Below are 25,511 nucleotides of genomic sequence, written 5' to 3' on the forward strand. Positions count from 1 at the left end.
TCTACAGTTGCTGTAATATGCAAACTAGTAAAAACTCACAATCAAGTTGGTTGACGGTAGGGTTACCATATTTTGAAATAGGCAAAGGAGGGCACTTTTCACAGGCTCCATAAGTTACTAAAGCGGAATAGAAAACCCTATTTATACAGCCAATTTCATTCAGTTGACTAAAAAAGGTCATTTTTTTTTCGATTTGACTCCCGAAATACCCGCTTCACCTTATATTATGAATGTTGACTGAAAAAAGTGTCATTTTTCAGATTTGACTCCCGCGTAACCCGTCCTCTATCTTTTAGGTCAAAATTTTATCGTCTTTCGTGGTCTTAGGTTAAAATGGAGGACATTTGGACGAAGGAAGGACATTTCTTCAAAAAGGAGGACAAATCCTCCTGAATGAGGACGTATGGTAACCCTAGTTGACGGTCAACAAACTACTAGTTTTTTAAGTAGTTCTTGTCTTAGTTGCAGGTTTTTAAAAGCGATTAGTTCTAGTTTCGCATCTTAAAACTGGTAAACACAAGTCGTCGTTAGGCGCGATTCACGGTAATCATGACCCTGTTGTGTGATGTTCTTGCAGCCATTGATTGCGCACTACTAAGCTTAGAGTCATCACTGTAACTAACTGTGGCGTGAGCGTAGCCATGGGTGGGTTTTGGTGTCGGAACACCTTCCATTTCAAACTCGAGACCTAGTCTTTTTGAAATGCCGATTCCATATCTAATATTTCCTGGTCCAATTGCAATTCAGTAATTCGTATTATCAGTGATCACTGATCAGCTATTAGTTAGATGTATTTTAGTTAGTTACTTGCGGAGTTTTAAGGTCAGTTGTTCTAGTTCTAGTTGCCAGTTTCGAAAAGTGAACAGTTCGAGTTCCAGTTCTGGTAAAAACTACTGTATTTTCAAAATGCACGAGTCTGCTGATACAAGCTTTATTTGACTACAACATAATGGTAATTAAACGTAATCACGTAACGGCGTGCAAGGACTGCGAATCTCACCGCGTGGCCGACGCAGCCCTGATTATTATGCAGAGATTATATCAACAAAAGATGTCCGCGTCACAATGTTCCTTCATTAAACGGCAGCTATATATTGATTAAACTTCGTCTCGACATCGATTTCAAAACCGACTCGGACTATTCCGGTATCGGTGCTGCTCTATACGGGCCAACCATTCAGTGCCGTAGCCCGTAGTGGAAATACAGGCTCGTACAAAACAGAATACATATTTCATCAGGCAAAGATACGGTGTATAGTGTATTGTTATGATTGCGGGTTAAATCCACGAATACCTTCATTTTGGTCAGACTAAGCCAAAATGCGAGAAGATGAAAATGTTTTGCAAGTTCATCATAAATTCGTGCACAAGAATAACTAGTCTCTATACTCCTGTAGTGCAGCGGTGATCAAGTTATAAGCGAAAATAATACTGATCGACTGTAAGCGGGTCGTGCATCAAGTTACCGCGTTGGGAATGCAATATTAATTAGGTGATTACATAACGCGGTGGCCTAGTTTGGGCGTTATGTAAGTCTGGAGTGCATCATTCCGATGCAACAAAGGATATTGCTTGTGATGGCCAAAGTACAGTCGACACCGCTCAATTCGGACACTAGATAACCCGGACAACATCTTCGTTCAGAAAAATACGAAGTAAAAGTATCCGTTTAATTCGGACATTTCTCCGCCTAATTCGGACACAGGGGTCGCGATTCATATCGCTAGTTTATAAACACACTAAGCAGTATTACGTTCGTTACAACACAAGTTCAGTGATTATGGTGAAACAAAGTCGACCAATCCACTAACAATCCACGATTAGCTCATCAGGACGTGCCAGTCGCTTCTACTTCGGGACAATTGCGCCCGTATTGTAGAACAGAATGGTACAGAAATTTTTTCTCCCCAACTAAAAGCTTTTTGGCTTGTAATTTCCTACTCTTCTGTGGAGTACTTTTATCAGGTGAAAATAGTCCTTCGGCCGTTGAACAATTGCTGTAATTTTTTACCCCACATGCACGTTTTTCACAGTAATATAGTAAATAGTATACAGTCATTATTGGATCATTTGGTATGGAAATGCAGTACTGTACAATACAACTAACTGGAAGTTGCGTTTTATACGATCAATGCCAATTACTGCAGTATAGCGCAGGTGTTTCATTAAATGCGCAACACATCATTTTCCCTGCGCTGTACTGTATGTACGCTGGAGTGTTTGAAAATAGAGTTGTCACGATGCACGCATGTAGAAGTTAGTTACCGGGTGTCTCGATTCGATCACTTGAAACCGATTCAAGAATCCATTGTATTGAATCGAGTCGAGCTGTGGCAGTCGGTTTATCAAGTAACGAAACTATGCGCCCGTTGTGACTGCACTATTTTGTAAACGAGAAAGTGTCGATACTTTTTTGCCGCCGTGGGAGCCTTGAAGCTTCGGTGGTCGTAACTAAAGCAAAGCATGCTGTAAATCGCTTTGAAATTGTCACGGCTAAGAATTAGAAAACATCTTTCGATATCTAATTGGGATTATTTTCCTTATAACCTCAAATTGATGACATACTTTTTTTAGTCGACGCAGTACTATTGCTTGAAAAGTTTTTAAATTCATCAGTCTGCTCTTCCGGTAACATAGCTTTCGGAATTTTTGAAAAGTGTCCCTTTTTCGCATCTTAAAATATGGTAACCCTACATTACCGGTACGGCGTCTCACTAGGTGGGTATCGACTATATTCGACTCGACTTCAGGCTTACTATGTGACCTGGAATCGAATCAACCATGGTACTGTATTTTGCCCTATAGTCGAGATACCTGAACAAAATCCCGTGGTTCAAACCTGCGCTCTATATTTCTATATTTCGTTGAGCCAGTGTTCAGGGTTCACCGAAGGTCAAGACATACACCGGACTAATACAGAACAAGTTATACTGATTTGCAGAAAATTTTAATTTTCTCTTTTCGTTATGTGTAAAAATCATGTTTTAACGGTTTTACTCTTTTAACATAGTTGTTGTTGTTCATTTTGTTCACCAGCATTCCATATTAGATGTGTAACGGATAGTAGATTGCAGTTTTTGTGCCGAGGCGACCTTTTAGAGTTCTCCAAAGGCTTGCGGACTGACGTAAGGGTTCGCCAGGTTGGTAAATGTTTACGAAAACACTGGTCTAAGCCAAAGCAAGTCACAATTACGTTTTCAGAGATGAATTCTGACATAATCACCTTGCAACCAGCTTTGGAAACCAACTACACGACTGCCAATCCAACGTCACTACCTGGAAATGACTCCGCTGGGATTACAGGAGCTTTTCAATTGACAATATTTGAAACCCGGGTTGTGCCCTCGATTTACATTGTAATCTGTGTAGTCGGTCTGCTGGGAAATGGCCTCGTGATCGGCGCCCTCTCGTCGCTCATGAAGGGAAGCTCGTCAAAGTCCGTCAACGATATATTGGTGATCAATCTGGCGGTGGCTGACTTCATTTTCGTGGGGTGTCTGCCGTTTTGGGCGATTCAGGAATATCTACGGAAAAGGTGGGGATGCGCACAATGACTCTTTATTCGAATAGCGAGGCACTGTTATTTTCGATTAATGAGCATAAGATTTTAGAAAATCGCTACCAAAGGATCCATTGAAGAGCAATGAACCGCAAAGATAGTATCAAATCAATTACGCGTTTGCTTCTGGAACTCAATCCATCACCCATCTCGCATTCCTAGAATCAGCCGCGATTCCCAGAATTTGGAATATTTAATCTTTGACTTCCGGCTTGGTGCGATCGGTTCAAGGGATAGGATCATATTTAGAGAAATTCCGATTAGTTGAATCGTTTGAAATGTCGAAATGTCCGTGCAAATTATCTGTTAGCATTCTGTCGACAATCCACAATCTACATACACTCAATCGGCTAAAGTGGACAAAGTAATGATCTAAAAAGTACTCAATTACGTAGTTTTAAAGAACTAGATTTCGTCAACGGACTCCACGGAATGCGACCTTGGCGTGCGGAGTCACGTGCAAGGTTGCAACCAAGTCACGAGGTTCCTAGTCAAGTCAATCTCACTTTTATAGTATACTGACTCGAGTCAAGTCGAGTCATTTACAATTGATCACCGAGTCAAGTCCGAGCCCAAGTCAGTTAGTAGAGGGTCGAGTCCGAGTCCAAGTTATTATGTTCACTGTTCAGTTTTCAGTTCTATCCCCAGTCTTAACAGTTTCTGGTCCTATTTTCGAAGTATCAGGACTGATGGACGAAATACCAAAAATGTGGTGACTTTACTATCCTTCGAAGTTACAATGAAATGTCTGTCTTGGCCGTCCTTAGTCTCGAGTCGTATGATTTGGATCGCATTATGCACAATGACTCGAGTTCAAGTTTATTCATAAAGTTTCATCATTTCAAAACATCACAAGACTGCGATACAATGAAAGATTGGAAGATGCCGAAACGACTTGGAGTGGTCTTTGTAATCAGACACCCACCTAGGCCTCGGCGATGTAAAAGGAGGCATGCACACTGAATGAAAGTAAAAGAGGATAATATAAAATGACAAGCGACAAAATCATGTGGCAAGTGACGGAAGGCGAGATCAATATGTCCGATCGTGGTCCGAGTCGTGGTCTGGAGTTCAAGTCGAGTTAATACAAAAATTGACTCGAGTCGAGTCCTTTTGCGCATTTGAAGAAAAATGACTCGAGTCAAGTTGACTCACCAAAAAATCGCGACTCGAGTCATTACAACCCTGGTCATATGGTTGTCTGCGGTGCTTGGGAAAAGTCAGACGTTAGTGTGGAGAACGGTGAATCATTCTTTGATTTTAGAATTCTATAGAAGCTAATCGATTTTCAAAATGCGCAAGGCAACGAGTGACAGTTAATCTGAGATGGCCAGTTTCGAAATTGCAGGTATCTTCGAGACAAACGCAAAATGATCCATGACACCACGAATAGGTGCAATTTTCAGAAATATATTCAGCTACCGCTATATACAGGGTTATTTCGCCTGGTTGTCATGGAAATTTCACTCAAAAGATCTTCATTTCCCTGCTGTAACCGGTCAATATTTTTTTAATCATATGTGTAGTTTAATCAAGTATTCGAAGTGTTTTTTTCTTTTTTTCGATGACGAAGAACTTTCTCTCTCACGCACACAAGAGTGACGCAAACATAACCAAAAACTGCTTTTTACTTTCCAAAATATGTCATATCTGGTGATGCGATCGTTGATATACAATGCTCTTTCCAATTATCTACTAGTTGCCGACGAAAATATTCAATATGTACATACTATTCAATTGTATATTGAATTTCTGCACCTTCAAGAAGCTGTTTAAAATCGGAAAAGCCCACCCTTGACTCATCCTCTCAAGCATGCTGAGCAGTCAAAGGCCATAAATTCTGGCAATGGCAAACATCTGTTGGACTATCTCGCTCTTATTCGAAATTTCATGCTGGTGACGTCATATTTCATGATACGATTCTTGATATACAATTGAATAGTATATTCATATTGAAATAAACCCGAATATCTTCGGCTGACACTCGTCTTTAATCGTCAGCAAGTCGAGTTATTTCAATATGAATATACTATTCAATTGTATATTGAAGTTCTGTACCTCCAAGAAGCTCTTCAAAGATTCTAGATATACAATGTTATTTCCAATTCTCTACTAGTTACCGACGATTACCCCAGACGAGTGTCAGCCGAAATATTCGGGATCATTTCAGCGTGAATATACTATTCGATTGTATGTTTAAGTTCTGTACCACCAAGAAGCTCTTGAAAATCGGAAGTAATAAAAGTTTGTGTTTTTTTTCAAAAAGCTGTTAAGCAGGAGCGGAAATAGCCTAAAAGCATAACCATTTGAGTGAGCAATAAAAGTATAAAATAGTTCAAGTGGTTCGTTAATGACCACCTCTGTTTTGAGGATATGAAATTTTCGTTTTTCGTGACATATTACTGCCGTAATATCACTTGCTATATGCAGTTGAATAGTATATTCATAAATCATATTGAAATAACCCCGAATATTATCGGCTGTCACTCGTCAGCAACTAGTAGAGAATTGGAAACAACATCGTATATCAACAATCGTATCACAAAATATGGCGTCACGCCATTAGCTATATCGTATTATAGCCTATCGATATTTCAGGTGGCTATTTGGGATCGTGGGTTGTAAACTGTTAAGTTTCAACACCCTGCTGAACTTATACGCCAGCGTATTCTTCGTTATGGCGATGGGCATGGATCGATTCTTTGCGGTGGTGTTCGCTACCAAATCAATCAGCCATCGGACTCCACGGAAAGCGACCTTTGCGTGCGGAGTCATATGGTTGTCTGCAGTACTTGTGGCGAGCCAGGCATTAGTATGGAGAACGGTAAATGGGTCTTTGATTTCAGACTTGTAGAAGTCACTTGATTTTCAAAACGCGCAACTATAACTATACAACTGTGGACTGCTCACTTTTCAAAATGGGCAACTAGAACTAGAACCCTTTTAAGCGTAGGCCAAACGTACGATATTCACTAGCGACGCCACTCGCGACAATCTCACTTTTTCACTAAGACCAGTGTTACGTCATCATGGGGTGGGAAAAGGTTAACTGAGTACAGTACGTCTTTCTTCGAGCGAGAAACTGCACCGGCACGGTACTTATTCCAAAACTTCAACATTAGATTGGGCATTATTCGAAAAGGTATTGTGCCGTACAAGATATGTTTGCCGACCTGATGATATGGTAGAAGTTGGAAAATTAGCAACGAACTAACTAAAACACAGGGTCGTAATGACTCGAGTCTTGGACTTGTCGTGTTACTGTTGTAAATGAACTTGGCGGATTTTCCCAAAACACGGAAAATGACTCGATTGGACTTCGGTCACTATTTTTGCTCGCTGGACTTGTACTCGAGCTCGAGTCATCGCGCATTTAAGCGACCAGTCTCGCACAGCACAGTTATAGTTGTCTAGAATGTGAAGGCTGAGATGCCGGTAATCTAATTCTAATCAAAACTGCGAAATGTTTCTTTGCTCTTATATCAATCTACTTTCTGGTTTCCTGAAAGTGATCCAGAAGAACTGTATAGTGCGAAACAAGCCAATCTTGGTGTTCAGACATTTGCTATTCTCATGCTTATAAGAATGAACTCCCATTCGGTATGAAGTGAACTGCACTCAATGTCCAAATCTTCGTAAATTCAGTAGTTTTAATTCTAATAAGATTTAAAAAATTACTCTAGGTATGATTGTAATTTTAATTTGGAAAAAACGTGATTATCATTCTAATTCTAATTCAATACAGAAAAACTGAAAATATACTAGTTATCCAGGTTTAGTTTGATCTATTTACGTAAGTCATAGCATACGACATTTTTAACACTGACAGAGTAACGGCCGTTAGTCCGTACCGCATACTGCACTTAAAGTAACAGCTTATTGGACGGATTATTTATTTCATTGTTAATGCCACCCCATACCATTATGTCAATATTTCTTGGCGTTAATGTGAAGATAATGGTCGTATTGCAACAGTTCTTTTGATTCCGCCGACCATAATAAGTCACGACACATAAAATCTACTAGGCAATACCCCTGAGAGTAACAAACCGAATGCTGTTGAGATAAATAAAGGGAAACGCATAAATATGCGCACCAGCCATCAGCTTTTATATAACTAACGTAACCAATTGCGAATCCTTGCGATCGATGTATTGAACAACTGTATAGTGAACGGTAGGGTTGTTCAACCTTTCTGGTATTCACGGCCGCATTTCGATTACATACATATATAGAGTACGGCCGCATTCCATCGGACAGTCGCAATGGATCACCCGGACGTCAAATATCTCTGTTAAATTCTATGCTAATTCTATGTTAAATTGACAACTGGGGGACTTCACATCGGGGTCATCTCTTGTGGTATTCAGTGCTATCACTGTTCAGTGTTCATTCAGTTATTGGGATTCTCTGTCTGGTCGGTGCGCGAAATTCTTTCAACTTCATGAATTAATTTTGTCGATAATATTGGTAGTTGTACATGTTATTGGGTTACCATACGTCCTCCAAGGACGCCTACATGTCCTCCTTGTTAGCGATTCATCCAACTTTGCAGCTTTTACAGCTAAGATGATGGATAGATTCGAGTGAAAATGGGCATAAATGACGCTAAATAGTAAATTCGTGGTTCGATCGAAAGTGACGACCTTTTTTTTAGTCAACCCACCAAATTTTTCAGCAAAAATAGCGAAATCGGCTGATTTAAGTTTTGATCGACTAACTTTTCTGATCTGGTAAAAGTGCCCTCCTTTCCCGATTCCGAAATATGGTGACCCTAACATATTACTGTCCTATCAGGATTGTCGGTGGAGTCAAAATATATATTGTGATCGCCCAAACTCACCGGAAAAACCTTCCCTCCTGAGCCGCATACGACTTCTTTATAAGGAGCAACATTTTCGTCTGTGGTTTGCAATAACACGGTGAATCGCAGATTGCACGGACAATGCTATATTAAAACCCAAAAATCAAGTCACCTTGAATCGTGTGAAGAAAATTTTGTTGAACTAAAATCGCTCAAAAATTTGGAAGCCAATTCGTAAATTCAATTTCCATGTTGACGCCCGCCAACGCGCGTTAATATATGTAGAGCTTCTTGGAGGTACAGAACTTCAATATACAATTGAATAGTATATTCATATTGAAATGAACCCGAATATTTTCGGCTGACACTCGTCAGGGGTAATCGTCAGCAACTAGTATGACGTCACCAGCATGAAAGAGAGAGCGTTCAATGTACTATTTTTCAGTGTTGGGATCAAGTCACTACCTTCGAGTCACGAGTCATCTCGAGTCATTGCACATTTTGACTCGAGTCAAGTCAAGTCAATCGATTTTCGAAAGTGACTCGAGTCAAGTCAAGTCACTCGTTTTTTGGAGGTGACTCGAGTCAAGTCGAGTCAAGTCAAGTCAAGTCACGAGTCAAGTAACGATTCAAGTCAAATTGAATTTTCGAAGTATATGATGATGCAAAAGCCATCACATTTTGCTACCTGGGTGAAGACGTATTAATTGGCCACTTAGTTTTAATCAAATAACGAATATAAAGTTAAAGATACATGCAAAAAGGCGTTGTATCGCTCACGCACACGTAAAACTGTTAATAAAATACGTGAGTAACTGCGTATAGCTACATGCTACATGTCTGTTATTATCAGCCTGAATAGAGGGTCGAATACGAAGCCTCGAGAAGTCGAAACAAATTGATATGGTAATACTACACCCCTCTACACATCCGCGAGAATGTAAACGCACAATCTATGTTCGTTCGATTTATATCATACAAGATGGGTGGTAAAGGTGAACGGGGAGAACTGCGTAATGTAAGCACTGAGCCGTCTAAGAAACAGAGATTATTAGATTAATCTATTACTATTACGACAACATAAGCTGTGATCGTTTCGTTTGCGGTCAATTTAGTTGTGATGTAACAATGGGGGATCAGTGAAACGTACAATCAGTGAATGACTGGTTGCACTCCACGCAAGTGCCGTCCGAACGTACATATGATATAGTGATTCTATCGACACCGTTTACTTGATGACTTGAAATTGACTCGTACATTTTGCTCCGAGTCACGAGTCAATTGACATTTCTGAAGCGCCGAGTCAAGTCAAGTCAAGTCAGTTTTGCAAAGTGACTCGAGTCAAGTCAAGTCAAGTCATCCCAACACTGCTATTTTTAGGTGGTACACGAACTCCTTTTGTTGACAGAATACACCCAGAATACACCAACCAAAACTCTGTTACATTCTATATTGTGATCAACCCACAGCATGATCACCAAATGTCAATGGAATAGTCATGGTCGAAAAAATAACAAAGTATCTTTAATGTGATGTAGAACAGGTATTATATTGTTTTTCGTCGCATACGAGGTACATATCTTAATTTCGGATCTGCATACAATAAATAAGCGGACGCTAAAACGTATCATTTATTATATTATCCAGGATAGAGGGTTACGTAAAGACGCGCTAATCTCGTAAATTTACGTGTGTTTTATTCAGAAATAGCACGCAACCCGCGACAGTGCTACAGAAGTAACACGGGCCGAACTCCCAGGGGTATACAACTATAAACAATGAGGTGGCATACGGTCGTAAGATATCCCGAATTTAGGCTCAATAAATGCGTATTGCGTCACCTCACGGCGGCATACCGCGCTACTTAATTTCGAGATTGCGTCGCATGCTTACTTGGCCCGCGAGAAGATAGTGAGTGGCCTGCGAGTAATTTTCGAAATTAGTTCTATTATCAGAACATGAATTGCCCAGATCGTGAAATCGCAGGGACAACCAAAAATTTGATGAGCCTGACCGCGACATTTGGGGTGTTGATGACTGAAATATCGGACCCGACGCATTGGCAGAGTCAGGGGCAGATTTGGGCAACTAGAAAGTTTTCAGCTTTTCACAAATTAGATCAGAATTAGAATTATAGATACACATTTTTTCCAAATTTGACTGGAATTAGAATTGTAATTACACATTCTTTTTTGAAATTAAATTAGAATCAGAATTATTGCCACACATTTTTTTTAAATTAGACTAGAATTAGAATTACTGAATTCGGGAAAACTTGGACATTGAATGCAGTTCTGTTCATATCAAACCAGAGCTCATTTTCATAAACATCAGAATAGCAATGTCTGCACATCAAGCTTCACTCGATTCGCACTATACAGTTCTTCTGTAGCATGATCTAGTAGAAATATCTATAGCTGTCCAAGTCTACTTGGTGTACAGACATTTGCTATTCTCGTATTTTTTTCTAATGCCGAATTCTGTAATTCTCATTCTAACTTAACTGGGAAAAAATGTGCAGGTATAAAATGCTAATGTAGAAGCTGAATATTTCGCATTTGATCAACTCTGGGTCCATGGTCCGGGTTCAGTACATAATGCCGTTTCTTTTACAGACGGGCGCTGCAGGCGGTCTTGTGCAATGCGTTTGGGACATGTCCGACGAATACATTCACGCGTACTACGTCATACGAGTGACCCTCGGATTCATCGTACCGTTCGCGTTCATGGCTTCGTGCTACGTGATGATTATCATGAAGCTCAAGAAGAGAATGACATCGTCAAATCTGAACAGATCGCGAGTCACCAACCAACAGAAGAAGGTAGGGAAATTCTCCGAGGAGGCAATAGGTTTTGGACGCATTTTATACTTTTATAGCACTGATATGTATACGCCATCTCATTCTCTAAATCAGTGGCTCTCAACCTTTTCGAACTTGCGGACCGGTAAAATTTCTAAAACAAATGTCGCGGACCAGTGAGCCTTCAAATTTCAAAATTAACCCTAGCGTGAATGTAATTACGACATTATGTATGCAACTCAAAGATATGTTGGGAACTTCGTTTATGTGCCTTTTTCATAGTGTCTATTATTGCGAGATTCCGTTGAAGTTTACGGAAGGCGAAGCTTGCGACGTCATATTCGAGGCCACTAACTTAATCAACAGCTTGAAAGAAATGCCATGCTGTCTGCTATAGAACTGTATTGGATAGTGTCGCCTATAATTGCACAGTCGGAATTTAACGAAGCTTGTTTAAAAGTCTCGGTCGCTTTCACATAACTTGTCCGGAAAAAGTCGTAGGCTACATTTAAACAGTTTCCAACAGCACTTGCCCCATCGTGACATACGTCCAAAGTAGACTACGAACTCTCTATAGCAGTGGCTCGCTAAGTGTTTTAGACACGCCCTCCTAGATGATAGTGAAAAAGTTCTCTCGCCCCTCATCGTAATAAGAAAAAATATTTAAAAGAACAGTCAGACGCATAGTTTGATGTCATGGAAGGTTATGACTGTTGCGAGACTTCGCAAAAAAACTGTTCACGGGGCAATAATTTTAATAATTTGACAAAAATAATCATGTGCAATGTTAGCAAGTAGCATTATACATATGTCAGCGATTTTGATGTCGAACACCATCTTTTACCTGATTTGAGATTGACTCAAAGGTCCATGATCTGATCACAAACCAATAGCGCGGGCCGCACGCCATTCGAACTTGTCACATTTTCAAGGGACAGACAATTTACAATTTTTTTCTACGGGTCGCAGATGTTAGGCAAGAGAATATTACAATTGAGTAATTTTGGGCTGCCATAAAATGCGCTTCTTGAGAGTGGCCTTCTTTAAAATGTGTCAGGTTTTAAACATGTTTGTTTTAAATTGATTTTTGTTTTAAATGCAACCCTAGTTTGGATGGTACAACGCAACTGGTACATTTAAAATCGCGATATAATTGTGTTTATTGGCGTTGTTGGAAATTTGGAAGTTTCAGCGCAAATTAAACTCATTCCGAGTTCAAGAAAAATCATTTCTCTTGGGCGGCTTCGCGGCCCCCCTTCAGATGCTTTTCACCACTGCTCTATTGCGACATAATGCAGAAAATACGTTCGTAACTCATGTATCAATTTACAATTTGATGTTTTATTTCTCTAATGGATAAGCGTCCATCTACTTGCATTTTAGAATTGAGATGTAAAATTCTAATATAATTCGCGGACAGGTACGAAACTTGCCACGGACCGGCGGTTTAGAACCCCCGTTCTAAATCACAGACCGGTTCTCACATCTCACGTGAGACTTAGACAGATGGACAACTATATATTCCAGTTGTCAAAATACCCTAATTCGAGAGCAATGGCGGTAATCTAATTTGTGAAATATTTAAATGCTCTCATCTCAATTCTAATTTATGGTGTTCCTGAAAATGCTACAGAAGAACTGTATGGTGCGAAATGGGTCAAGCTTGGTGCGCATAGTCGTTTGCCATTCTCATCCTTAGCTCTGATTTGATATGAGCTGAACCGAAAATTTGTTGCATCTCTTTCTAATTCAACTTCAAAGTTACAATCATTGATTTTTCTAATCCTGATTCAAGTGATTATTATCACCTTAGATTCGTTATTTCGATATGGTGAAAGTTACTTCTAAATTATTGAAACAGCATGTTACAGCACAGGAATTGGTATTCTGCTATCCACTCTCGAATAGCAGAATAAATATAATAAATTTGCAAGCTCCAGTATCATGAATCATCGCATAGTCTACTGTAGTTATGCAGAGAATAACTGCATTACACATTTGAAACGAAACCAAAAAAACAATTAGTTTTACAGAATGTAGGCCTACGTTAAAATGAGAAGCATACTCGCTATAGCCGCCATTTTATGCCCTAAACCAGTGGTTCTCAACCTTTTTTGACACGCGCCCCCCTTGGAGATGGTCAAAAAAATCGCGCCCCCCTGACCCCCCTTGCATTTATCGTCATGTCAAAAAGAGCACATCATCTAATACAGAAGTGGGCAACGTTTTTGATAATCATGGCCGCATTTCGATTGCTTATGTAGCGTAAGGCCGCATTCCGGGGCATAGCCGCAATGAACGATCTGGACGCAAAATTCCTATGGTAAACTGTCCATATCCATTCCCGGTGAACTCCGGACTATTCTACTTTCCACAATGGCCTATTGTACGCACCGAAATCGCGACTAACAATGTTATGAATAGTTGCCGGGAGGTGCATATTGTCGCGCGGAGCGCGAAAATTTTTCAGGGCCGCGAACGAATTACTATTTCTTGCCAATTCCCATTTAGCTCAGATTAAGAAGGGCGCTACTGCATTAAAATCGAAAAATGAAGTCTTGTTGAATTGCGCGGAGGGCGAAGAAAATTTCAAGATTAATTAAAATCTCTCGAAAATGCGGGAGTGAATTCGTAATTGCAATTTGCATGTCTACGGCCGCCAACACATACTAATTGAATTAGGCGTCGACGGCCGCTCAAATTCCCTTCTGGCCGCAGGTTGCCCACCCCTGATCTAATAGTATACATAAGGTATTGCTTACGCCAATTTTGAATTTGCATTCCAGTTGTTGCGTCTTTTACATTGCTGACAAATTTCTCCAAACTTGTTTGAAAATAACAAAAAAACATTGAACAAGACATCCATTAATTAATTTCAAGGTAGGTCACCCTGAGACTAATCCTGATGCTGGTAGTGAGTACAGAGAGCAAGGCGTCGTTCGGTCCTGCCAGGCTAAATTTGATCAGTTTTGGAAAATAATTAAATTGTGTTGATTTATAGCCTAATTGAGGGCGAAACCGGGCAACCTATGTTGCATCTAAGTCTGTCTTAGGCAGTGCAGTTCGCAAGCTACTAACATGAGCTACCCAGCGCGACAAGCTTTAGGCTACTGTCAAGGCTATGAAGCAATGAATGACTTACACGTGGGAATTGCTCTCTATATCTCCAAAGAATTTCAAAAATTTGCTCAAATGAAGTTGAAATCAGACTATACTCCGTTGAGCGCGGCTGCTAGAGTTTGTATTTTGCAAGCTTTCTTGAATATGGAATAAATTTCATATTCATTAATAGTCTTCTCATAATGGATGTGAAACACATGTTCAGACACGTACAATTTATACTGACTTTGTCAATTTCTCGCGCCCCCCCTATACTGACTTCGTCAATTTCTCGCCCCCCCCCCCTGAGAGCCTCCCGCGCCCCCCAAGGGGGCGCGCCCCCTAGGTTGAGAACCCCTGCCCTAAACTGTTATGACTCTGCAATCCCGGTTAATAACCACTGGTAAAGGCCGACATTATTATTACAATGACATTGGGGCAATTTATTTAAGTCTCCACTGATACTTGGAAATATCTGCACAAGTTCCGGAACAATTAAATCATTACGGTATTCCGTCGTAAGAAAGAAACAGATGCTGAAGAGATATTGCTTCTTTGATTCCAGATTACATCTGCGATCTTGGCGGTAATGAGCTTGTTCGTGGTGTGCTGGCTTCCTAATCATATCGTCACCGTGATCTCGGCAATCACATTCAAAAACGAAGAGCTGAGGAGATACTTTAACATACAGGTGAGGTAGTCCTTACCGTGTTACCACTTACCAGTAGGCAGGCTATATAATAACATTGCAATCCATTGCTACATCCGAGATGGTTTTCTTACTACAAAACAGATTATGATTGGGCCGAGTTATTCCCGAGTGTTACATCAGTTTCCAATGTGGGCATAATTATATCAACACGCAATAATGCCACTCTTGTTACGCTAGTTTCACCCAATTTTTGTCATCTTATAGCTAATCGAAAATTATAGTAGAGTCTGTAGTAGTCTGTTCCAAATTGTAGCATATGTATTTCCGATTATTTTGCGTTAACACACCCTGCTATTCCGAAATTGGCCACCGCTGATTAACCTGCTAAAAGCATTGTTCCATCTCTTCTGTGCAGTACTTTTGCCCCAGAAACGATACTCAAAGGCCAATCGTTCTACTCTAGACCGTAAATAGAATCAGTCAGACAATCAAGTTTGACCACTTGACCAGCCTTCATCGTTGTGTTTCAAAAGTTTCTGTATTTCTCAGACAGCAAACCTTGTGTCCGTCTGTCTGGCTTACGCGAACTCCGCTCTCAATCCCATTCTTTACGCGTTCATGAAAGAAGAGATTCGACAGGAAGGGAAGAAAATGGTTAGCCGATCGATGTTGAAATCACAATCGCACAAGTCTAGCTTCCGCTGCCAAGATAATTGTATTTTCATGGCCCTTGTCTAGCGCACAGTTGTCTAATCAGGCCGATTTGAGCGAAATGTCGGTAACTGTTTCTGTGCTCAAATTTGAATGCGAATCGATTTTCTGGTTTTCATGAGAAGGCTGCATGAGAACGATATACTATATAGTGCGAAACGAACCCAGTCAATTCAATTTCCGTGTTTTTGCGAATTCGGTGATTCTAATCTAATTTGTAAAAGCTGACAATTCTCCAGCTATCCAACACTGCCATCAACTACCCTTTCAGATTTGCGGCACTCTCTCGTTCTTCCGAAACCGCCCGATCACAGCCAGGAGAGGATTCACGAGAGTGCGCAGTTCGGTATCGAGAATGCGAGGGGCGAGGCGTTCCTTCTGGCGGTCAACAGCGACCACTGCGGTGACGACAGTTGGTACGAAACGCACTCAGGCCGTACCGAAAGACGGTTATCCTTTCCCGACAGAAAGTACGGCAAATCTAGGTTTACGCAAGGACTTGGAAATGATAGGGCTAGGCCTATATAGGCCAAATCGAGTAACTTACTGAATCGGTTAGGCTTCCAGTCACTTCGAATATTCTGTCAGACGTCACAGCAGTATGAATGTGGAAAACTCAAATATGTACCGTTTATGCGATAACAAGAATACAATGCCGGTTCTTCATCACATACCTATCATTGCACTTTGCGAAAATGCTCGTGTCTTCACAGGTCATTTCCACTATGGTGCGTAGCATCTGTGTGTTGCGAAAGGCTGATCAAGGTTTCAAAGCATCGAAACTATAATTCTCGTTGATAAATTAACTCTTAGTCCAGACCAGCCTCAGTCATAAGATAGGTTGATGCGTACATATATAGTAAATAGCTAATACTGTAGGCTACTTGAGTGTCATATAGGCCTACCTCACTATTGTCCGCTGTGCAATGTGCAAACTTTTTTCGTTTCGCATTCCGTCAAGTTCTAGTTTTGGTCTGTCGTGCGTTTATCTGTTGGATTATGTGGGCTGCGGCTCCTCAGTCCTCGTACTGTGATTCTTTTAGTATCCCAAATTTCACTGTCAGGCAAATCAGGTTTGATCGACGTTGCCAGTGCGTAATAAACTAGTTTCCAGTTCAATGACATATTCAATTCATACTGTAATGAGCCCGTCATGCCCGGCGGTAGGTTGTTGATATGCAATGTTCTTCTCAATTCTCTGCTACTTGCTGACGATTACCCATCATCATTGGTTTATTAGCAATTTTATCAGTTCAATACACCACAAAAATGCGATACAATGAAAATACCCCTGATGATTCAATATGAAAATATTACTCAATTGTATATGCGTGCGTTCCACATGTCTCATAGAAATCTCTCTCTCCTTCATAGCCTACATGCCCATAAATGCGTAGCATACTGGTAGTAAGATTAGGGTAGGGTTGCCATACGTCCGGAATTTCCCGGACATGTCCGGAATTTCACTGAAAAATCTGCGTCCGGGAGGAATTTCTAAAATATGCCTAAATGTCCGGAATTTTGAAGTTTGAAGTAGGCTCAAAAGTTTTTCGTAAATCAACATAAACAATATTTTTTCCAAGCAGATTTATGATGTTCGAAATTCTTCTTCGCGCTGCGCGCGAGGTAATGCAACGTATATTGATATTAGTAGGGGCACCAGGCACCACATTCGCCAAAAAATGCAATCAAAATAAATATAAATTACCATCATTTACTGAAATAAGTCTAATGGTAATCGCAATTATGAGCAAACGGTATAATACTAGAGTTGGTCAAGGCCGATTGGATGCTAAGTCACAGATAGTGGTTCCAAATCTTGGGGTCGTTTATCTTTATCTGGGGATCGCGATGATGTTGGACGTAATCACCGTCCTAGGCCGGGAGTAAGTTTGGGCAAGTTGAATTTTTTTAGTAATCAGCTTATCAAGTTTTTAGCTGGGCCACGGAACATTTTAAAGTTTGAAATGAGGTCGCCACTATTGAAGGTTGGAAATCACCGGATGTGCAACCTGCTGGTGCATTTTATAGTAGCCTAATAGAAGAATCAATATTATTGAAGAATTCATTCATAAAATTTCACAGCCAAATGCATATAGTAATTGCGCAAGAAGTTACATCGATTACCCTATGGTGGGTTAGATATCAGTGCTTTTTTTTTTGGGCGGAAGGGGCGGAAAAAATGTTGTTTCGGACCTGATTAAAATGAAAACACACAATGAGATAGCCGCACCGACCTAACAGTATAGCAGGGCTGTCAAACACAATCCCGACAGGCCAAACACGGCCCGCCAGACGATTTCATCCGGCCAGGGGAGAAATCTATTGCACACCATAGCAAGTAGCAATCACCAGAGCTCACATTACAGAGGGCCCAATTCATGACCTGTTTTTCACTCCATTCCTGTATACAGTCGTTTGACAATGCTTTGCTAGTGTGACGTCATATTGTCACTCAATATGTACCTCATTTTAAAATCCGCTAGTGGGCGCTAAACAGTGTCCGGAATTTGCTTCACAAAAATATGGTAACCCTAGATTAGGGTTATTCCCATACGTCCTCTTTTAAGAGGATTTGTCCTCTTTTTTGACTTTATTGAAAGTGTCCTCTTGGACGCCGAAATTTAGTTAAATATATGGCAAAATGGACTTACATACATTAAATCAGCACTGAAGGACACTTGGGTCGGAAAGTTGACCTCTTTTTTTGTAGTCAACCACCTGATAATATGAGAGAAAAACTGTATTTTTGGAGCTGGGACGGAAAGTTGACCTTTTAACCGAGCAATAAGTGGGAAAATTTTACCATTTTATTCTGGATTTTCCTCTGGTTTTGGAATTCTGAACATTTTGAAAAAGGGTTCTCTTTTCAGATTTCCAAAATATGGTAACCCTTATTAAAATGCATTCGTGTCGATGCATGAGGCTTGTGTCGCAAGATGATAAGTTTAGGAACCACTGTTCTATAATCCAAAAATTAACCCAAACCTTAAACAAAACCCTGAAATTAACCATTATATATATGTATCCGAACTCCCACCGTAATCTAATGCTAAATTCAACCCTAACCCGAAATACAACCCACATGCCCGACTGTCACACGCTCATATGTCCAAGAACCTGCCACAGTATCCTACTCCGCGGGACTATCACCTCAAGCTGCAACAACAAGAAGCAACCAATTCTTCCTCACAGCAGTTTCTTTCGATTACAGACGGCCCCTGTCGAGACAGCAATCCGCCAAGCTACAACGCCAGCACCGCAAGCGACGACAAAAAGCCAGACACCGACGACCGCGTCAAGCTCGTGGTCCAGTTGGAGAACGAAGAAAGCCCACTCTAAGATCGGAACCAACGCGCTGCGTACCGCACGAATCTAGGACATTCCTAAACTTTCATCTCATTCCATTCGTTCACAATATTTCTTTCAAGTAACACGAGAAAATACACCGAATCAGACTTGCGCGCGCCTCGAGAGTTACGCAGATTGGACCGAATAGACATCAGCAGACTTGAGTGACTAGAATATTTTCAGCTTATCCAAAATAGAATTAGAACTACAATTGCAGTTTTTTCCCGAATTTGATTAAATCAGAATTATAGCTACAGTTTCTTCCAAATTAGAATTAAAAGTTTAGTTAGTTCACATTAGCACGAGAATAGCAAATGCATGTGCGGTAAGATCAGCTGATTACGCACTATACAATTCTGTAGAATTTCAGTAAAGCCATAAATTCGAATAGAAACATTTCACAAATTAGATCAGAAATCGTATTAGAGCAAAGAAACCTTTCACAAATTACATTAGAATTAGATTACCCGCATTTCGCTCAAATTAGACTAGAATTATCTAATTCGCCCAAGTCTGCACAAGCACAACAGACCAGAGCCCGAGCACCCTGATTTCTCGACCTCAACAAGCACCTTCGCCGATAAACCCAATATACTCAAAAGATACGGCATCTACTAGCTCAAGGCGCATTCCAAAACTTGACAGCATTTATTTGAACAGCTTTACAGCCATACCTATGCCTGGAGACGCGAAAAAACTAGACAGGATACACCTGTAGTATACTATAAGTAGAGCGATTTTTTATGACATGTCAAAATAAGTCAAAATTTTGTCAAAATTGTAGCGTTAGGTCAAAAAAATTGTCAAAATTGTTTACATGGTCAAAAAAATCTGCAACCTCCATTTCCTTTGTATCGTTTGCACTGTCGCTAAAATTATCATTTGACACTTTACATCTTGCAGCCTACTTTATAGGTCTACCGTTGTAGACGGCCCATTTTATGCTCATTGACTAACTGACATTAACTGAAGCAAGACTGCGTCCGTAGGCATTGATTCTTATATCAAGAAGCGCACAATGAAAAATCGTGATGTAGACGACATTGTCGGAATGAAGAAACACGGTTTGTCACCAGCAGCGTACGTACAACTTCAGTGTTGTCAGCCAACAACTACTGCTGTTGAACGTTCTTTCTCCATTCTTAGCAAGCTACTTAGTGAGGACAGAAACTTTCCACCCAAGAACGTGGGAAAGTATCTTTCGTTGTACTACAACAAATTTTAATTATTTCAACCATAACGCGTGGTGCATCTACTGGAATTCTTCACAAGCCCAGATTTCGTCAGAGTAAAGTTTTTTCATTTAAAGAATTTGCCAGTTTTCAAGTCAAAACAGTTACGTACACGAGGGCAAAATGTTGTCAAAAGTAAGTTGTCCAAAGTCACAAGATGTCAAATTGTTCATTTTTACGCCCAAATCTTCCGTATTTTAGATTAAAAAAATCGCCCGAGTAATAAGCTACAGGATCTCTGACTCTACCATACCGTGTTGTGATTTCATGAAAATTGCTGACATTTTTCACCTCTAATAGCCTATACCGATCGACATTATTGGGAGTTTTGATATTTTCTTCCCATCACGAGAGGTCAGGAAGCCAAATTAGCCGTATCGTACCATCCAAAATTTATAGACAGCACATCGATACCAATCGTAAGGATGTACCGCTCCGATTCACGACATAAAGTCTCGCGTTACAAGTGTCACAGCAGCGCGGCAAATACTTCGACCCAAATCCGAAAACAGTGCAGTCGGTGCTCGGTGGAGTAGAGGACTCCGCTTCCGAAAGTGTCAAAACGTGCATCACAACTAGTCCGATGCTCACTCTGATTAACTCGCGGAAGGCAGTCGCCACGGTTCCTCGTCATCGGATGAATCGGCGTCGTCAGACTGGATTCTCTAAACGAAATCAAAGATACCCAGTTATGGCAAAAGTTGCAGAAAGTTAATAGTACTGAAACCAAATACTTAACATCAAAAGCAAACTACCAGATTTCTACAAAGCGTAACAATAACACCTAGCGCAATAATTTTGAACGAAATATTGGCTGACTTTAATTTTGCACTTGATACGGGCTAATTTTGACGTGCTGATTCCAAAAATGCCGCTGGTTTTCTTCTATCACGTCAAGTTTTTGCTCCACGACATATGCCCAAAATATGCAAAGGCGAATTTAGCCATATTACTTTTCCATGCCATATAGAAATCCACAATTTTATCAAATGAGTTATATAGCCAAGGGGTCAATCTAAATAATTTCCCTGAAAACCTTGGCGTAGTCAACGATGGGCAAGGAGAAAGTATCTACAAGCATCTGAAGATGATGGTGGTAAGATACCAGAGTAGATCGGAGCTTACATATGTTAGCTGACTATTGCTCGAGTATCAAACGAGACAACCCACAGAACTATGAGCTATTAGCGTAAATTTGGACCCTGAAACTCGCACTTAATTTGTCCGGCATAAGCAACATCAGTTTAAACCAACCACATCAAGCAGTGCAAATGTTTAATTGGAGTCTATTGATTTACTTTCGACTGCTTGTGGTTTTTGAAACGTTTTATACAATAAACACAAAATTTTAACAGTACTTTTATGTGGGTTATGAGACAATGTGGTGGGTGCCTAACCCAAAAACTTGACGTGCGAAAGAAAAACAGACGTGATTTTTTAATTCAGCGTCCAAAAGTCGGTCGAAATCAATTGTCAGAACAAAGTCAACAAAAATTGTGTTCACCAGCGTAACTAGAACTACTCAATATTTAAAACTCGCAACTAGAACTAGAACTACTCACTTTTTTAAAACCGCAACTACAATTAAAACTAGAACTAACAGCATTTGAAATAAATACACCGCAGAATACAGTGCCGCCTTTAGACTTAGCTCGCCGACGTATTTCCTGCTTCTCGTTCTCAGAAAAATAACTGCCCCCTCTTGCGTAGGGGCTCCCGAGTCACTAAATGTTAAGAACCCTACTGGACTGGATTTCGTTCGCTTAGGCAACACATAAATTTGTATTTAATCGTAAATATCAGACATAAAATCGACATTTATAAAGCGCGGGGTTTCGAGCTTGAAACGGGAGAGATTTCGATTCTGCCGCACAAACATCAGAACAGCGGTATCTCGATTCATGCATAACAACTACTAATAATTTCTTCAAATATGAAACTAGAACTGGAACTACTGAATTTTCAAAATCCGCAACTAGAACCAGAACTAGAACTGCTCGGTTTTCAATATCCGTAACTAGAACTAGAACTACTGAATTTTCAAAATCCGCAACTAGAACCAGAACTAGAACTACTCGCTTTTTAATATCCGTAACTAGAACTAGAACTACTGAATTTTCAGAATTCGCAAATAGAACCAGAACTAGAACTACTCGCTTTTTAATATCCGTAACTAGAACTAGAACTACTGAATTTTCAGAATTCGCAAATAGAACCGGAACTAGAAGAAGGAAACACTCTAACGCTCTCTTCGCTCCGATTATTCGAAATTACATGCCGGTGACGTCATATTTTCTGATAAGATTGTTAATATGCAATGTTCTTCCCAATTCTCTACTAGCTGCTGACGAATGTCAGCCAAAAATATTCGGGATCATTTCAATATGAGAATACCATTCAAAGGTATCATTTTCGAAAACAGTTACCATGAGACAGAATCCATCTCGATCAGCTGTTATAACAATTTTAATCATAAACGTGACGGAAATCATAAGACTATTTATCTATTTTACAAATTCCAACGTCTAAAAAGTAACACGTGGAAGTAAATTCAAGTTGGGACTAGGTCAACAAAACTAGTCAAGTAATAATAAAAATCTTTTACCATCCTCAGGAAATCGATTAGTTTGGTCGCGTCCTCCCCTCTTGTGAGGTCCAGGAAGTCCTGGGGCATTCTGTGGCTCAAAGTTTCGCTCGGCTGCATGGTCGCGTCTTTTCCAGTGTATCGAAACGCGCCGACAATCTCTCCGTCTGTTAAGTGTCTTCATTAGAGCACAGGGTTGTAATGACTCGACTCGAGTCACACTCAAGTCAACAATTTTCTGATGACTCGACTTGACTCGAGTCAATGTGTGTATTGACTTGACTTGGACTCGAGTCATTACGCATGACTCGAACCAAGTCATACGACTCGAGACTCAGACGGCCACACGCGACGTTTCATTGTAATTTCGAAGAGTAATAGAGCAAAACCACCCTATTGGGATTATGTCTATTGGTACTGGTACTTGAAAGTGCGACCAGAAACTGCTAAAAGTGAGAAAAATTAGTATATTATAAATGCAAACCAATCGATATCACCAAATAGAGTTATAAAAAGTGGGTTTACCAAGACTTTATCTGGAAACTGTGCAGTCAACACAATGACTTGGACTCGGACCCGAGGCATAATACCATGACTCGGACTCGAACCACTGCTTGATGACTTGGACTCGGACTTGACGCGGTGGCGAATTAAAAATGACTCGACTTGACTCGAGTCAAAACTAAACGAGTGAGATTGACTTGTGACTCGGAGCCTTGTGACTTCGTTACAACCCTGTTGGAGCACGACCTATATCTAACTTTTTTGTCGATACCAGGGTTGCAACGACTTGAGTCCGATTCGAGCCACGATTCTTCGGTGACTCGACTTGACTCGAGTCATTTTTTCGAATGAGCAAAATCGAGGAACCGAGTGATTCGATTCTGAATCACGTGTCACCAGTCGAGTATCACTCATTATGATGTCATAACATAATGCAGTATGTCAAAGTTCAAATTTGTACCTTTTATGCCGCCGCAAAGAATATATTGCCTGTTATCCATCATATTAAAGATACTTGTTTTTTTTTACTATACCGATTTCATTGCTCTTTGTGACAATGCTGTGGGATGATTATGTAGGGTTACCATGTTTCGGGATCCGAAAAAGGGAACCCTTTTAAAAATTTTGACAGCCGCAATACAAAAAAAAAAACCTGACGTTCGCTGCGCCGAGGTCGTATTTTCGATGGCATTTTAATACTTTTTCCAGAAAAAAAGGACAAATTCCCCAAAAAAAGGACATTGAGGCATACACCGAGAACACTTTCAATTTATCAAAAAAAAGACTAGAAATCCTCTTAAAAGAGGACGTATTCTGATGACCCTAGATTCTGAAATGCGTTATTTCCAGTAACGTTCGTAACTTTGCACTACGTGTTTTGTATGCTGCGATCAGGGTTGTAACCAAGTCACAAGGCTCCGAGTCACAAGTCAATCTGACCTTTATAGTATTCATACCTACTACATTACATAATATATTTCCAAGAAAGTTAAGCTAGAATGACAAACACGATTGATTAAACGCAATTACCGTTTGTTAATATTGGACAATCCTGCTCGTTTAACGAAGACGCATCGAATTCCATCAGTTCTTCCCACGCAAATAACAACGGATCCGTCATCGAACCCCAAGGGTTGAAATCGATAATCCAAAAATCACCCTGCGAATCGGAAAGATATATTATCAGCAAGGATCTAGGCCACAACACGGAAATAAATAAATACTTAAAAACGAATATACCAATAAAGGCTCTTGGAGGTACAAAACTTCAATATACAATTGAGTAATACAATACTCACATCACGTTTCTTATAAACATCCACCACATCTGTTACAAAGCAAGATTGTGAACAGCTCCATAAACATCGGCAAAAAATTCAACTTACAGTTGGAATTATCAAATTTGTTCTCGATGTTCTCTTTAAAAAACAAATAGATTTCGGTCGGCAACGAATCCTTTTGATTTTCAACGTAGTCGTAATACTGGGTGTGATTCCTCTGACTGATAGCGATAAGTTTACGATTTCGAACAAAGCACCGAAACTCCATCCCAACCACGAGGTTTGCCCATTTGCGGAGGACAAGCTGTTCAGAAGAACGTACTGGTGTGAGGACGGGAAATACGGCACCTTCTGCACCAATGAGAAATCAAGTTGAACACGAGGAAATATACTAATTGGGATATATCACTATGAATCGGGCGCATCCAATGAAAATTTATCTCTCGGTATATATTTGATACCAAATGATTCAGTTTTGAATATAGAATATGATCAAGGATGAGAGGATGCTCCAAGGAAAAAGGTACACTACATTAACTTGAATTTTACAAACCTAAATAGCATACAATATAACTCAAATACCCATATAATTGCTTAAAAATCAATCTGTATTCAAAAACAAGATATATAATTCAAATCCAGGATTAAAAAATAATCCAGGTTTACGCATTCTGTAGTAAAGAGTGAGCACCGCTAAGTAAAGGCGCCCAAGGATTGGCAAAGTGAAGAAATCAAAATTCCATAGAAATAATAGAAAAGTTCGTTCCAACACAGGGACGTAGAAAAATATATCGACTCATTTACCTGTGTTGGGTATGCGGGATCCACTGTCAGATCATTTTCACATAATTTAAAAGGGGACGTCAAGTCGTACGTAACGAAGTCTGAACTTTTTAAAAGGAGAATGATGTCACCTAAAAAGCAAAGACACCTT

The 25,511-nt window shown here is 40.2% G+C and overlaps 2 protein-coding genes across 4 annotated transcripts in view; one reads left to right on the plus strand and one right to left on the minus strand.

The window, feature by feature from the left end:
- The window catches only part of LOC145454766 (translation initiation factor eIF2 assembly protein-like), a 43,530-nt gene that overhangs the window by 14,178 nt on the left and 3,841 nt on the right, over positions 1 to 25,511 (minus strand). The window contains exons 4-9 of one of the 2 annotated variants that reach the window (XM_080332751.1): positions 25,382 to 25,491; positions 24,683 to 24,881; positions 24,596 to 24,624; positions 24,327 to 24,456; positions 22,815 to 22,960; positions 20,801 to 20,874 (exon numbers count right to left, since the gene is read on the minus strand). In XM_080332751.1, coding sequence (XP_080188877.1) covers positions 20,806 to 20,874; positions 22,815 to 22,960; positions 24,327 to 24,456; positions 24,596 to 24,624; positions 24,683 to 24,881; positions 25,382 to 25,491 — 683 coding nt within the window. In that variant the 3' untranslated portion in view covers positions 20,801 to 20,805. Of the gene's footprint in view, positions 1 to 19,606; positions 20,875 to 22,814; positions 22,961 to 24,326; positions 24,457 to 24,595; positions 24,625 to 24,682; positions 24,882 to 25,381; positions 25,492 to 25,511 lie in introns of those variants that run through there. The other variant, XM_080332750.1, reaches the window with a different exon arrangement.
- Positions 3,035 to 19,087, plus strand: LOC145454764 (somatostatin receptor type 5-like). Of its 2 annotated transcripts, none has more exons than XM_080332748.1 (8): positions 3,035 to 3,140; positions 3,202 to 3,535; positions 6,158 to 6,383; positions 10,979 to 11,185; positions 14,829 to 14,954; positions 15,465 to 15,569; positions 15,898 to 16,096; positions 18,841 to 19,087. In XM_080332748.1, the coding sequence occupies exons 2-8, from the start codon at positions 3,204 to 3,206 to the stop codon at positions 18,966 to 18,968; spliced, it is 1,323 nt and encodes a 440-aa protein (XP_080188874.1). In that variant the 5' UTR covers positions 3,035 to 3,140; positions 3,202 to 3,203; the 3' UTR covers positions 18,969 to 19,087. The 2 variants fall into 2 exon arrangements, with proteins under 2 accessions (XP_080188874.1, XP_080188875.1); XM_080332749.1 differs by having other exon boundaries at positions 15,898 to 16,042.

Source organism: Botryllus schlosseri, chromosome 13 (assembly GCF_051294905.1).
Source record: "Botryllus schlosseri isolate E-star chromosome 13, Bs_hap1, whole genome shotgun sequence".
In the NCBI taxonomy this organism is placed as follows: domain Eukaryota; kingdom Metazoa; phylum Chordata; class Ascidiacea; order Stolidobranchia; family Styelidae; genus Botryllus; species Botryllus schlosseri.